This window comes from Cuculus canorus, chromosome 2, assembly GCF_017976375.1.
Source record: "Cuculus canorus isolate bCucCan1 chromosome 2, bCucCan1.pri, whole genome shotgun sequence".
Taxonomy (NCBI): Eukaryota; Metazoa; Chordata; class Aves; order Cuculiformes; family Cuculidae; genus Cuculus; species Cuculus canorus.
The window spans coordinates 127,495,382-127,510,135 of record NC_071402.1 but is presented as its reverse complement, the minus strand read 5'-3'; the positions used below and the strand labels follow the sequence as shown (position 1 = coordinate 127,510,135).

General features: G+C 40.1%; 1 protein-coding gene across 2 annotated transcripts in view; it reads right to left on the bottom strand.

Annotated features, from left to right (window-relative positions):
• Positions 1-302: 302 nt before the first annotated feature.
• The window catches only part of RAPGEF5 (Rap guanine nucleotide exchange factor 5), a 164,929-nt gene continuing 150,477 nt past the window's right edge, over positions 303-14,754 (bottom strand). For both annotated transcript variants that reach the window (XM_054060155.1, XM_054060156.1), the window contains 3 exons: positions 12,003-12,067; positions 7,429-7,483; positions 303-4,011 (listed from right to left, as the gene is read on the bottom strand). In XM_054060155.1, the coding sequence (XP_053916130.1) occupies positions 3,893-4,011; positions 7,429-7,483; positions 12,003-12,067 (239 nt within the window). In that variant the 3' untranslated portion in view covers positions 303-3,892. The remainder of the gene's footprint in view (positions 4,012-7,428; positions 7,484-12,002; positions 12,068-14,754) is intronic.

The window sequence follows — 14,754 nt, the reverse complement described above, 5'->3', positions numbered from 1 at the left end:
CAGACTCCAGAGAATATGAAGATAGATTTACTCCTCCCCTCTCCCACAGGGACTCCTCGTCGTGGCTTCAGGCCCCTTAGACTGCACTGTGATGATAAGGCACAGCTGAGACCCCATTAACATCATCTCTGCTTCTGAAACATCGGTATCAGTGAGTTCCACCAATAAGGAGCTCTGAACCAGGGTCAGGCTCCTGAGCCTCTATAGGGGTCTGCATATACCTCGCAAAGCAAAATATTCCAGTTAGGAACAGTAAGTACTTGTGACAGGCATGAAGGCACAGAGCCCAGACTTCATTAAGGTAGTTTTTATATTTTTAAAAGCAATATTAAAAAAACACTGGAAAATGCAAGATAAATGTAACAGTTGCTTCTACAAGTTTTAACCTTGTATTGCTTGGCCATTTTGACATATAAATTATTGCTTACTAGCTCTCATAAATACACAACACAATAATATGTACAGAGGCAGACAAGCATGAAATATGAAAAGGAAAACATTAGCAATGTTGATTCTGGTAAATCAGATTATTTCATATATACCAGGTCTCATAATGGTGGATAACTACTAGCTGTAGTCCCTGAGAAGTTAGGTAAATACCTTGATTTGGGGTTTTCTGTTTTATTACTTTTAATGCAAGCTGACAGCATTATGGCACTCAGAAAGAACAAACAGGCAGGTATTCTTACCTCAGCTCATTGACTTCATCCCAGTATTTAACAGTGTATAAGATGACAATAAATAGGCTATGCAAATAAATATTACTCTGCTAAAATGTTCAGTATTTACATCTTTCTTTGTAATTATATGTCTTATTATTTCCAATAACACCTTTTTTTGCCACTGTCATGCAAACGTAATTTATTTCTATCCAAGACGGGGCTAGAATAAAAAAGCTGTGTCATAGAAACATCTAAATTTGATGCAATAAAACACTACATCAAAGAGGTATAGACTGACCTAGCTTTTTCCTTTGTTCTGTCCAATTACTCCTAGCTACTAAAAAAAATATGCAGAGTATTTAACCCAGGATATGACTGTGATAAACTAAACTTCTGAGATTAATGGATTTTATTCTTTGTACCACAATTACACTATTAAAGGATTTTTAAAAAAAATCACACAGTATCACCAGTGCTGGACCCTGGCAGAGGCTGTGTAGTGTTCCCCTTCCCTTTCACAGGATTTACTTCTACTTTCCTCCCAACTATCACACCTTTAAACTGCTTGCCAGTCAGCAGCTCAGCTCTGCAATACTTCATCTGTTGAACAAAGACTTTGAAGGGCCTTTTATTTGCTAGACATATTAGCTACAGATTTGGGCTACTTGCTTTTCCTTAATGGTAACAGTTAGAGGGTCCATATTTTCAATGTGAAATTCATGCATCCGCATTGGCCCCACAGAAACTGACCCTGGAAATTTATATTCAAGTTATACAGGCCACCATGAAAACTAGTTTTTAAAGTTTTAAACAGTAGTCTAATTAGCCACAACACAGATAACAAGGTTAAAGCTGCTATGTGCCTTCAAAGTGACTTTATACCAGCTGCACGGGGTAGACAACACCTCATTTAGTAAGAAGTCACAGCGGTGCAGATACCCAACACTTCAGCTGGCTTCACGCCTACTGGTGCAAGTTAACCTCAACCATTTTGAATTAGCAGAGCAAGGAGCCTTCAGCATAGCTCTAGTATGCTTTCAAATCAAAGCCTGAGCACAGAGTCATTTTTCTTCTTCTGGCTTTTTTTTTGTTTCCTTTTTTTCCCCTTCATTTGCTTAATCATCTTTTATTCTTCTCTGGCACTACTGCTGCTTCATCAGCAAGCATCACATAGCCAAATGCAGCGAACTGAGAAACAGCCCCACTTTCTCACCCTGAATACCTTCTAATGCTTCCTCTCCCACAGATTTCAACAGAGTAGCTTGTGGACTAGAGTGTTACACCACATGAGCCAAAGCATGCAGGCTGATCTACATACAGGCTGCTAAAAATAATGCTACAGTAAAAAAGATTTCACAAGGGGGAGCTCAAAACCCAGCAAACTACTCAGGTAATGCAGCTAGGGTGAGGATTCAGGGAGTGCTGTAGCCAGAGGAAGAACTGCAATAACACAAGCAGCAAATTTTATCTGGTTTCTGTTCTTACACTGCAAAAAAGGAGCCCACTGCAACCAGTATCCTCATCTGAACAGTTTTGGTCTGTTTGCACAAAAGAGTTATTTACAATATGTGCAGTCACATCTACAGAAGAACATAGGAAATTTTTACTCCATGGCCAGCAAGAGTTTATTTTTTTTTCTTTTTACTGGGTAAAAAGACTTCTTTTCTAAAAAAAAAAAAAAAATCATATAATATTTGATAATAACAAAGTACAAGCAAATACATTTCTGAAACATTTGTTTCCTTTACAATAGATCTATACAATATTTCACAGATCAGAAAACTGAATGCATCTACAGATTCCCCCACAGACTACTTGTTAAAGCTGCTTTTTAAAAATCCCTTTAGACCAGAGATAACACAATGATGAAGATCATGCTACTTCAGTATTTCCACATTTCAGTAAAGCAGCATTTTCTCAGGAGTCTTCCTTATGTGACAAACATACAGCAGAGATGGGCAAACAACGTAATAATGTATGCTCCCTGCTCTGCCAAGGGACTCTTACCATGAGTCAGGGTACAAACACGTGCGAGACTGCGTTGCACACTGCACACTGCCTCTGGCATTCACTAGATTATTTCAGGGCAACTTCTTAACACTGAAAACCAGGGCTACAGTGATGGAGATACTTGCTTAGATGTAGGTCAGATGTAGTCAAGACTTTCAAAATGCTGCCTCAGTACACGCCCAGAAGTAGTACTTTTAGCTACATAAGAATTGGCTGGGAGAGGGGTGTGAGAGGGACAGAGACAGTAAAGGGACTCTGATGCCGAGAGCCAAGTATGTTGGCAGGTAATTACCCTTTTGCTCTTTAAAGATCAGGAGTGTGTGCAAATTAGGTGAAGTTTTACCTGCTGAAACAGTACGTCCAGGAGGTGAGTGAGGAATGTAGGTGGATCTAGCACCGCTTCTGAATGGACAGCAAGGAGCCAGTAATCCAAGAGGAAAACAAAGCTCCTACTATAATTTATCAGATGTTAACTGCAAGAGCTGCTGCTAAATCTAAGATAACTGAAAGGGAAGAAAATAACAAGTTTTCTGTGTACAAACAATTGTGCCCATAAATTGCAAGACAAGTGGACTGGCTTTTCTGTGTGTATTAGAAAGCAGATTCTTAAGGGGCCATAATAGTGTGAAATGTTTACTGCTGACCTCCATATCACAATGCACTCTTCAGTTTCATCTGGTGTGCTGTCTTTTTACATTCCCATCCTTGGTTTTTCACACTTATCTCAAATAAGATGCTCCAGTGGACTCAGGGGAGCTGCACGGATTGCACAGTATTTTTGGCAACAATACTCTGGCAGCCTTGAATTAGTGAGGTACGTACTGTGGTGAACTGAGAATGAATCCCGTTGCAGCATGTTGCTTGCTGAAATGTTTTGCTGCTGTGACACAACATTTCCTTTCATTCTAATACTGGCAGAATCTGCATTGAAAGCGACACTGGACCAAACAATATTTTCACAGAAACCAAGCTCCTGAGCTCAAAGGATGCTGCTCTGCTTCTTCCCGTCCCAGTGATCAGTAGGATGGCACCAAACTTGCTCTGAAACTCTGTGAGCAGCTCCTTTGCTGGCTCTTGCCTGATTTTCCTGCACATGTTGTGTGAGCTACTGATAAAACTCAGTAAACTGGTCTTACATAGGGAAGCAACATGCTTGGCATAAACATTCACTTAATTCAAAGTGCTGCAGTTACAAGGTTATATGAAGCTGTGTATGCTGCTCACGCTCGTGGCTCTATCCTGTGAGAAAGCTCAAACAGAGCTTGCTGGTTGTCGATGACATGCAGGTGATGGACATATGGCTTCAGCTCATGATGCTCTTTTGAAGGAACTTCATTGCCTGCAAGACAGGAGAAGAGGGTGGGATCAGAAAACTATGCCTTGTCTGCTTCTCTGTGCCATGCATTACAAACTTCCTGGTGTGCCAGCCTGTCAAGTGCTAGACAGTCACAAAAAAAAACCCAGCCAATGGTCCAAAGGAATTACTGTCTAAGTGCAAAGGATGAGGTAACAGCTAAATACAGAACAGGGGTGAAGAAAGAAGTAGGCAATCCAAGCCAAACTATTCTATGATTCTCTAATGCTGAGCAGCCACTGTGCACAAAGGAGGGACAAGGGGTTGGCAAGAAGCTGTCTCTTCCCAAGTGGAAGTTTTACTCCAGCTGGCAGTATAGGCAGTCCATCCTCTGTAAGGGTGGTTCAAGGTTTCCTTTGTGCCACTCTGGAAATACAATGGAACCTTAAGCAGGGGTGGATGACCCAGCCTGTAACTTTTAAACAACCTTAACACAAGTACACAAGACAGCAGTCCCCACATGATTTCCTTCAGAGCAGGTGAAAGGTGACAGTGCAGCAGACGGATACAAAAGCTCTTCAAAGCTGTTCTGACAGGCCTCTGTGTTTTGATCTGCTATGCTTTTGATTTCTGATCTAGTAACAGAGATGAGAGCCATGCTGGTATTTCATGGGAGTTTACACAGCAAAAGGAATTAGCTGTGTAACAGACAAAGTGAAGGGTGGCTCGAATAGCAGATGTTTTCTGCTACAAGCTTTACGCCCGACATTGATTTGTAGGAACTTGCTGCCTGTGAAACACTCCAGCATGGCCAGCAGAAGTGGAAAAGGAAAAGTCAAGCCTGTATCCATAAGACCCATCGAGACAGGCAGAGAAAGCAATAATATAAGATTCCTACATGTTGCTGACTGCTGACAAACCAGTGAAGGTTAGAGAGCTCCGTTCTAGTCCATGCCCCCAAGGAATTTTTAATAACATTACCATAAATTAAAAAAGAAAACCCCTCAAAATTCTCCCAACCAATCAGTTTAATTCGCACACGCCTTCCCTCTCCTTTGTTTCATCATCATCCTTCTCTCCACAGTCTTCAAGAAGATCTCCTGGAACCAACCATGACATTTGTTTCTAAAAAGCACTGTTTGATGGTTTGACGTAGGTGATGTGGGATGTCAATGCAGCCAGTTCTGCATGCTGCTGCTAACGGGGCTCCTGGGCAGCTATTTTTAGGAGCTATTTCTGAGCAGCTATCTGAGTTGAGAAATGTCGGAGAGAACAGTACAATATAATGGATTTGCTTTGGGATACAGAGATGACATTTCTGTTCTGAGGGAAAAGGATTCCAGCAGCAGTACTAAATGTACTGAAAAACATTTGTATTTCTCATTAACACCTGAAATGACAAAAGCTTGAATTATGTTATTAATTATATCAATTATTTGTTCAGGCTGCTCTATCTGGGTTTGGAAAGGCTATTATTTGTTTTCAGGATTTAGGATATAAAAATACTAATTCCATTAAAAAGCCATTTCAGTCCTGCTTGGAACCTAACTAGTTTCTAATTCAAAAAGACACTGGCATGTGAGCTTAATACACATGATACAGTTCATAAACAGTAATAATACGCCTTGCTTAGTTTTGTTTCAATTCTTTCCTACAGTGAGATGCCTGCTGCTCTTAGGCCAATCTAGGAGTTGATGCAGTAGAAATATTCACATTCCTGAGAGCAAAATAAGCCCACTAGAAAAGAAAACTGTCCATAAAGTCTCAATAAATATTCAGTGAATTCATTTCATGCCTAAACGAATTTAAGAAAAAAAAGAAGTGCGTAGAGGGATGCCTGTATAAGCTGCTTTTTAGATGCCAGCTTCACAATAAATCAAGTCTGTAGTAAAATACAACAACAATCACGTACTTCAAACTACCAGATTATATGATAAATCTCAGGTATTAACCTCGGATTTATGTTGCAACACTTATAAAACCACTTTGGAAAAAAATAAAAAAGGTAAAACCAAGATAAAATATTTGCACAGAAGCTGCAAAAACCCCCAAATTCACATCATTAAAAGGAACCAGTGCTGCATTTTGTAATGCCAAATAAGAGACATTCTAAGTCACAGAAGCATGGTTTCGATTAATCAATCCTTCCATTAGTATCTGGTTTAACAGAATAAAAACAAAAGACACATCCTTCTCCCTCTCCACCCCTCACCTCCCCCCACATATATATCAAAATAAAACAAGAACCATAAAAGCCAGCAGCCTTTGTTTATAAAGAAGGCTGCAGATACACTGGTAATTCTACAGAACAAATATTCAGCAAAACTCTTAGCACTGCCTATCATCCTGCAACGCATGTGTATTTACACAAAAAATTGTTATTTCTTTTTGTCAGAGTCCACGCCAACAGTTGCCTAAAATTCAGCTGGAAAAAAGTAACAATTCAAACTCGTTTCTCCCATGAGGATACAGCACAGTTCTGAACCTCTCTTTGGAAAAGAGGTTTTAGTGGTCTCAGTGAATGACACGTTTAGCGTGTTCAGCTTAAAAACTCTAACTGCTTCCAAAAGCAGTGTTGTGTTTGTCCCCTTCCTGTGTTTAATCTCTTTGCAGAGAATAAGAAATGCTGAGAAGGAGAAAAACAAGGTTTCTCCTCTGTGAACAAAACAAGCTAGAGGTCTTCTGGCATGGTCCCTTAAAGTTAGATTCTCTGATGGCTAGTAAGGTGGAAGAACACACAAAAAAAGCCTTTCATACAGTTGAAGCATTCGGAACTGTTCTTGCCAGTGTAGATCCTCCAGGATCTAGACAAGGTAGAGCTCTATTTGCAGGGTTTCCCCAGCAGGGGTACTAACACAGCTTCCTCTTTTCTACCTAGGCAACTACCTTCGTGAAACCCACGGGATGTTAGTATCAAGACTCCTACCATTTTGTGAAATGTCCTTTAAGAACCTAAACTAAATGAACAACTGCCCTTGGTGAAAAGACACGTGAAAAGCTGTAGTGATGAATACCATCTTTTAGCTACTGGAAGCCAAGACAGCTGTGAATCCATTACTAAAACACAGAGACTATAGCAGGAGACTGAGGTAACTCTGAGGTAACTTGGTTATAGCTGGGAAAGTGAGAAAGAGCAGCATACACCAGGGGCCTCTGTTATTAAGTGCTGCTGGCACAGATCTTACACAGCATTTTGAAGAGATGATCATTTTTGCAGGAAAATAATTTATAAGAAATTTGGAAGCTGTTTCTACAAACATTTTGTAAAGTAAAACATTATCCAGCTGTAGTTACTGCTATGTTGATGTTCCAACAATAACACACCCTCTTGCCAATTGGTTAAATAATTGTCTACCATGTTTTGCTGCTGTAGTAAACCTGAGCAAGCAGAAAGAAAGCAATTTAAAAAAAACCCTTAAGGCGGTACAAAGGCAAAATAAGTTGCATATTTTGGCTACTCACCAAACTGGTTATTTCTGCAATGTCTCAATGACCGAACAGTATCTGCAATCATATGCTGCAAAAACAAGATACGAAACATCAGTGCAAAAATCTGAGATGGATTCTGTCGTTAGAAAAGCCTGTACAGCAAAAAGCAACTGTCATAACATAGAAAATGAAGACAGCAGGACCGAGACTTTTTTCTTTTTCTTAGAGATAATGTATGATGAAACAGGGTTAGCCTAGAAGGTCCTTACTGTTATCACACAGAGTAAATGAGATCAACTCCCTAAAAGCACACAGAAAGTAGTGAAAAATAGCCAAAAATGGCCTATCTTTGTTCCCATGACTTTTATTAAACTGAAAGCCTACAGTGGTGAAGTCCTGTGGACCGAAGGGGTGCTTCTGGGTCCAACCCCTAGCACCCAGGGCATTCAGTAATCTGCAACCTCTCCTTTCTCCATGTGTTGTCTAACCAGACTGTAAGCCCCTTTGTGGTACAGACTACATCTTAACATATACTTGTATAATGCCTAGCACAGACAACAGTCTCTGCTAGGCAGTTTTCTGCAGTTTGATAAGTAACACCAAGAAAACCACACCCTGCCCACAGCATAAATGCTGTAGAGCAAGCACCCTGACATCTCTACATACCCACAGAAGACTATACTGAAAGCATACTGTTTTAGGAAAAGCTAGTGCTAAAAGAGATATTGGATGTCTGCTTAGATTAAGCAGAGGAAATAAAAGGTTTAAGTTTGGTTTCATGTTCATGTCTTCAATTCACAAAAACTAGAATTGGTCACTGTAAATCCGTGGAGTTTCCTCATTTTCACTAGATGTTGCCTGTAAAGTTCTCATGGAATTACTCTTTTTTTTTTCTTTGACTGCTTCTGTGGTATAAAAGTGAAATTGGCAACTCTTTGCCAAATTTAGTAGGTAATTTATGCAAACTGCTGTTAGCAGGAATGATATAATATCTTATGCAAACAGCTGATGCTCTTCTCCTATCTCTGTGAAAAGTAATCAGTCAGAAAGGATTAACTGTCTTGAGCAGAGTATGTTTACAGCCAGAATGACGCAGAACAGCTCATCTCTCCACACCCTATGAACGGCCTATAAGTCTCCTCCACAGAAAAGCTTATCCTAAGAGCACATTTAATGGGAACTTCATGTTCCTTCCATCAGTGAATAAAAATATTTTTTCTTGTTTCTTACTGTGCACCATTTGCCACAAAATCATGCAATCTCTTTTGTTGATGTCCTCGTACAGATTATAATGAAGTTCTAGTGAGATGATACAGATTTTATGGCCAAAAGTGTGAGTTCTGGGAGAGCTACAACTTCCACCACTGCTGCTGTTGTGATGTTTTCCATCTGGTGCCTTTTGCACTTGGCTTTTAGAAGTAAGAGAGACCCCACTACCTCAAACACTGTCACTCTTTGCTGTTTCTCCTTTGTAGTCAGTCACCCACTGTGGGGGTCCATCCTGGCTCAGGAAGGTGATGCCCAGAAGAAACTATTTTTGTAACACTCTCTTAAAGCAGAATCCCAAATCTCCCTGCTTTAGCAGTCTTATTAGGCATTTCTCTCTGTTCCTTTGCAACTCTCTGGGATCCAATTGTAATACAGAAAATTAGCCAATTCATTTGCAAAGTAAATGCTATTTCCTGAATGTTTAAACAGGTGCTTCAGTAACACACATTTCTTATGGCCTTTCAGCCTGCGGGCTACTAGGATTATTAGCACTTCTTTAACCGAAGAAAGCAAATTTTAGGCTTGGAAGTTACACAGATATTTGAGGGGGTGGGGACCAAGAACCTTCAGTTGCATGGACACAGATCTTACAGTTGAAGGCATTAGGTAAGAAGGTGTTATTTAAAATAGTAATGGTCATTGACCTGTATCAGAGTTTGCCGAAGTGTGGCTAAGACATGTCACTTCTAAGATATGGGTGATGGCTGACTGGGGAAGAAAAATTAAGCCACAATGCAGTGAAGCAGCTTGGTAAATACGATGGAAATATCTTAAGATGCAACAGTACAAGACACGTTTTCACTTATTGCTTTAATAAGGAATTATTGATTAATTTAGTTGAGGAAGTTGATTTTAGAATAGAATTTACCAAACATCAAGTTAAATAAATCATTCCAATCCCTCAAACTTTTGCTAAAATTGGGCAACATTCCTGAGACCAAAGATAAACTAATTTTCTTCTCTTTGCAAATGATTTGATATATATTTTGAATTAGGATTGTCTTCGCTGCAATCACGTCATGTCAAATCAAGTTCAGTCACGGTAGGATTGTTGTGGCCTTGATAGTCTAAGTATATAAAGAAAGCAGGGATTGTAGGGAAAGATAGTATCTTTTATTAAACCAACTGATAGAGTCAGAAAAAACAACGGTTCAGATTGACAAGGCTTCCTTCAGGTCAGGTGCTTAATGCAGAAATGAAATATTTTAAAACATTGATACAAATGATACAAAGCAAATAGTCTTTGCTTTGAAATTCTTGAAATAGAAATTCTAGGTATTTATGACACTGAGTGAGTTCCTTCCCCACAGCAGTAATCTGCTACGGTAGAATAATTATTTTCTTCTTTTTCTGCAACAGCAAATTTGCAGGTGAGGTTCAGTGGCTTGATCCAAATCAAGCAGGAGTCAATGTCAACCCAAATTTTTCTCAGCCAAGGCCAGAAAGTGTTCAGCACCGTATAAAACACCAAGGAAGAGGATATTTCTTGGGATGAAACCCTTGTAATAAGAAACATGAACTGTTGTTTGTGCGATCATGTGTGATGCTTTTGGTTAGTAAGATCATGCCTATATACTGATACCTTAGCATCCAAATGAAGCTGTGTGATACGTGTACTGCCTGAGTTTCCACTGTGCTTATATTTAAATCCCTTCTAAGCCCTCACTTCCTAAGTTTGCACTGTTGCCTGCATTCATATGTACACAGGGCTTCATGAGACAGCACGTTCCTGAGGGCGTGATCTGACTAATAATTTAGAGGAAGTGTGAGTTTGAACAGCCCTCACCCCACCACCATCACCTCAGACTCTCCCCTCCCATTTAAAATGCTCATTATCCATTTTCATGGAAAAGGTGAAATCCTGGCTCACTGAAGTCAATTAGCAAAGCTCCCACTGCCTCTGGAGACACAATGGTGACAGCAAGGATAGGAAATCTTACCAAGCAAGCCCAGCATACATTAAACATATATAAGATTAAATAACAGACAAAAACTATCAAGGTCTGGCTAAGACTGGAACAAGAATCAGATACTACATATTCACTGAACAAATATAGGGGCCAGTGGGGGGATTTTAGTAACAATTATTGTGCATCAAGGGCTAGTTTAATTTACATGTTAATTGGATGTACTTCCAAGAGGCAACGAAGAAGAACATGCTAATGAGTTTTATGCAAACACCTAAAGGTCAAACAGCTAATGGACTTGGGACAAGAAAACCTTTCATTAAATGCAAATCGGTGTTCTTGTAACTGCAACAAGAAAAGGTATAGAAATAAAATTGAAAACACAAAGAGAGGAGCTCAGGTTCAAAAGTCAAAGTCTACACTTGCTTGCAAGTTGAAAGACAACGTACGTCATGATAGGATGTGAAAATAAGTTCAACATCTGGTTCATTAATAACTACACGTTTGCACATTCATTCTCGAACAAGTGTAAATACACAGAGAAAATATTTGGAAACAATTCGCCAGGCACAGCCATCTGGACTGGCAGGCCCATGGCACTTAGAGCATTTGGGAAGAACATTTTGGTTTCTTTATCAAATACTGCAGGTCAATAACAAAACCCCCAAGGTTTCTCCACTCCACCACTGTTCAGATACATAAGCTGTGGCTTTCAGTGCTATAAAAATGTTATCAACGATTAAAAAAAAAAAAAAGAAATAATGCAAATTAGAGAATTCTAACCTCTATAAGCAATAACATGCCAGAATAGATGTCATATGATGTCTAGAGTAGATGTGGACGAAGATACAATGTCAGTAAGTTTCCTTGTAAACAAAAGTTAGTACAGTAGTATTTATGTTCAGTTTAATTCATATTTCAGGCATTATTTTCTTCAACCAACCTAGATCGAAAATTTCAGTTTAAGCTAAAACCCCCGGAATCAGCATAACAGTAGCAAATGCTGAACTAAAGAAACTTTTTCTTTACTGCCTTGAGATTAAAAAAAAAGGAAACTTCATTCAGAGAAAGCTGAAACAGGAGAACTTAACTGACAAAAAATAGTCCATGAAGTGGTGCAAAGGAACGTATCTCATTGGGGAAAAGAACAAGTGGGCTGTGTGGCAGTGATGCTGGCCATCACTAGCATAGACCTTTTACACAGAGCTAGGAGAGGACATAGTGAGAAGAGAAAGGAGCAGAGGAAAAGGGTAGGGGAGACTAACTACTGTTTTATCCTGTTTGCTCTTTGAAGCAGACTTTACCCCCGTTTACTGCTTCCTGATTCAGCCAGAAGAAAACCTTTCTGTCTTACAAGATACGGAGGGGGAAGGGAAGAAGAGAAGGTGAATCTCTTTGGAAACAAAAACAGGAAAGACAAAATTAGCTTACCAGCTTTTCAAAATTAACAAGGTTATCCAGAAAAGTTTTATTTCCTTCATGGATGAATGTTACATCTGAAAAAGGCAAGGAAAAATAATTATTTTTTATGTCTTTGTTGTAACAAAGACAAAGAGGAAAACATCCCATTAAAGACTGACACAATACCACAGAGGAACAAAAGCCTGGTATAATGACATTCAGAGATTATTAGATAGCAACACTATGTACACATCGTAAGAAGAGGATTTTCGAGTGGGAGCATGGATTTCTTATTAAATCTGGTCTGTATTACTTCTGGGGTGCATATCACACAGGACAGCTGGGAGAAGGCAGGGCATCCACAGGGATGGCACTGCATGCCATGTCTGCTTTCCCACTGATCAGGGCACACTGCCCGGGGCTGTGCCTGCCCTGGGACTGGCTGGTTCCTGAGCTCAGATCTCCACTGGGACAGAACTACCAGATCCTGGAGTCAACCCTGACATCCCTACATTTCTCTCTGTGGGATACGATGACTCTGAAGTCCCTCCTGGAGATGCAGGCTACAACACTTGCCAGCCTGGCTGATTAAACACAAACCATCAAACCCAAGTTCAAAGCTTTGAAGTAAGCCTTACGACTGGGTAAAAAACACTTTTACACCATGTTGTTGGAGAGAATTTGCAAAGGCAACACAAAGGTCAGTGAGAGGAAAAGGAAAAGGTCTATATTTGGCTCCAGGAAGGGAACTGAACACAGTGTAATGAACTGGGGTGGGCATTATCAGGCAAAACAAACGTTGCTTAGGCAAGATTACACTTAAAACAGTAACTTGAGGTAATTTTCTCCATTTTTCTAATGTGTATTAGGACACAAAGTGAGACGTATGCTGGACATGAAGTACCAAGTACATGGACAGATTCCCTCCTCAGCTCTGCCTCCTATAGTGGTGCACCCTCTGGGTCGCTGAAAATACTAGCAGGAGCACCACCGTCATGCCCCCATCACCTCTCTCTTGGACGTGTGAGTACCCCGGAGTACCAGGAGATAGCACTAATGTAATGTGATCGCACTCCAATACCATTACTTAAAAGTCACAGCTGTGTCTGCCAGCAGGCAAATGACACACAGCACACGAGGAACGTTTCCCTCTCAGCTGAGATGCTAACCTCCAACCCACCAGCCTAGCTGTGCATCTCAGTATTTCTCCTGTTATTTTCTCTAGAACTCTCACTGATGCTCACCTCGTCCTCCTAGTTTAGGATTTTAGGACTGGGAACCTGCAGCTGACACTGGGAGCTGCTATGTCACATCTCCTTCAGCCTCTCTGCTGGGGACGCCTCCAGCACCTCTCTGCCCCTGAGCAGTATCTTAAAAACCAGGGGAAAAGGAAGGAGTGGGCCCTTCATGCCTCCTCTGCTTTGGGGCACCCAGAGAAAGGCACAGGGAAAGGAGATGGCTTCAGGACATGGGCTTTACTCGTTTCTATACTAATGCAGTTAAGAATCATTGGTCACATCTAATAAAGTACTTCTACTGATAGCAGTAGTTCCCACAAAGCTTTTTAAGTCAATGACAGCAATGTGTATATCTCTGAGGGTGGAAGGAACAGAAATTTGCTTTGCGGCCAACAACTAAGAGTCTAGATAAATTCAGTGGAGCAGAAAATTACATCTGAGCTAGGTTGTAAGAGTACATCACAGTATTTTATTACTCATTCGAAAAATCTGCCCAATTTTCCAAAGCTGTGCCTCTGTGCCGTAAGAGAGCTCTACATTTAAATTTAATTAACTTCAGAAGGACACTCTAAAGTTATTTCTCATAATTAAATAAAGGTTATTAATGATTTTCAGTTTTTTTCTTGAAACTACTTTTGTTCCTTTTGTGCTGAAATACAGTACTTTGTTGAATTACTAGTGATGTCTATGCTAACTATACTTATTTTATTGGTCTTGGAAATAATGGTAATACAAACATACCTGACATGGAACAAAGTTCTATGTACTGTGCAGTACCCTGGGAATTACCAGCCTTGGCAACACCTCCCTATGGATCACTGTACTGAGGAAAATTACTGTATTATTTTGCAAAGTCTCCTTGCTATCTCTGATACATTCCACAAACATGAATGCTGCTTATGTGCATGTTCTTATACACCACATTGTGGTGCTGAGCAAACATCATTGCTAAAAGTTTCTTTTTTGCTTGTCACATCTGTTTGCACACAAAAGATACTGGAGAACACTTAAAAAATACTGATTTTGAAGCCTTGATAATTGTATCCATCTGAATTAATACAGAATCCTTTGATGTGTGCAAAGAGGGGAAGTGGTTGATTGCCTCCTGAACTGTCACCAACTGATCTGAGAACTGTCTTCAAACATTTTAAACGTGAAGCGGCAGCAAGCTGGAATAAACAGCCTAAAGAGAACACTTTCCAAAACCAAGAATAAGCAAATGAATCTGCCATGTTCAAAGACAAGGCAATTAATAATTAATGACTCCAAGACAACAGAATACTGAAACACCTGCCGCTTAGCTGCCCAGCTCACTATGTTAAGCAAGTAGTTTTATTTTAATATATTTTTAAAATATTTTTTTAAAACAATAACATCTGTAAATGAATTGACAATCCTCTTCCCTCAGGGCAGACAAATGTGGCTGGTTCTGCCTTCAGGATGACACCAGGGAGTTCCACCCCAGTGAGGTAGGGCAAGCATCTCAGACCAGCAGAATGTGACTTGTGTGACTGCACCCGGCACACCCAGGTGGTTCCATTCAG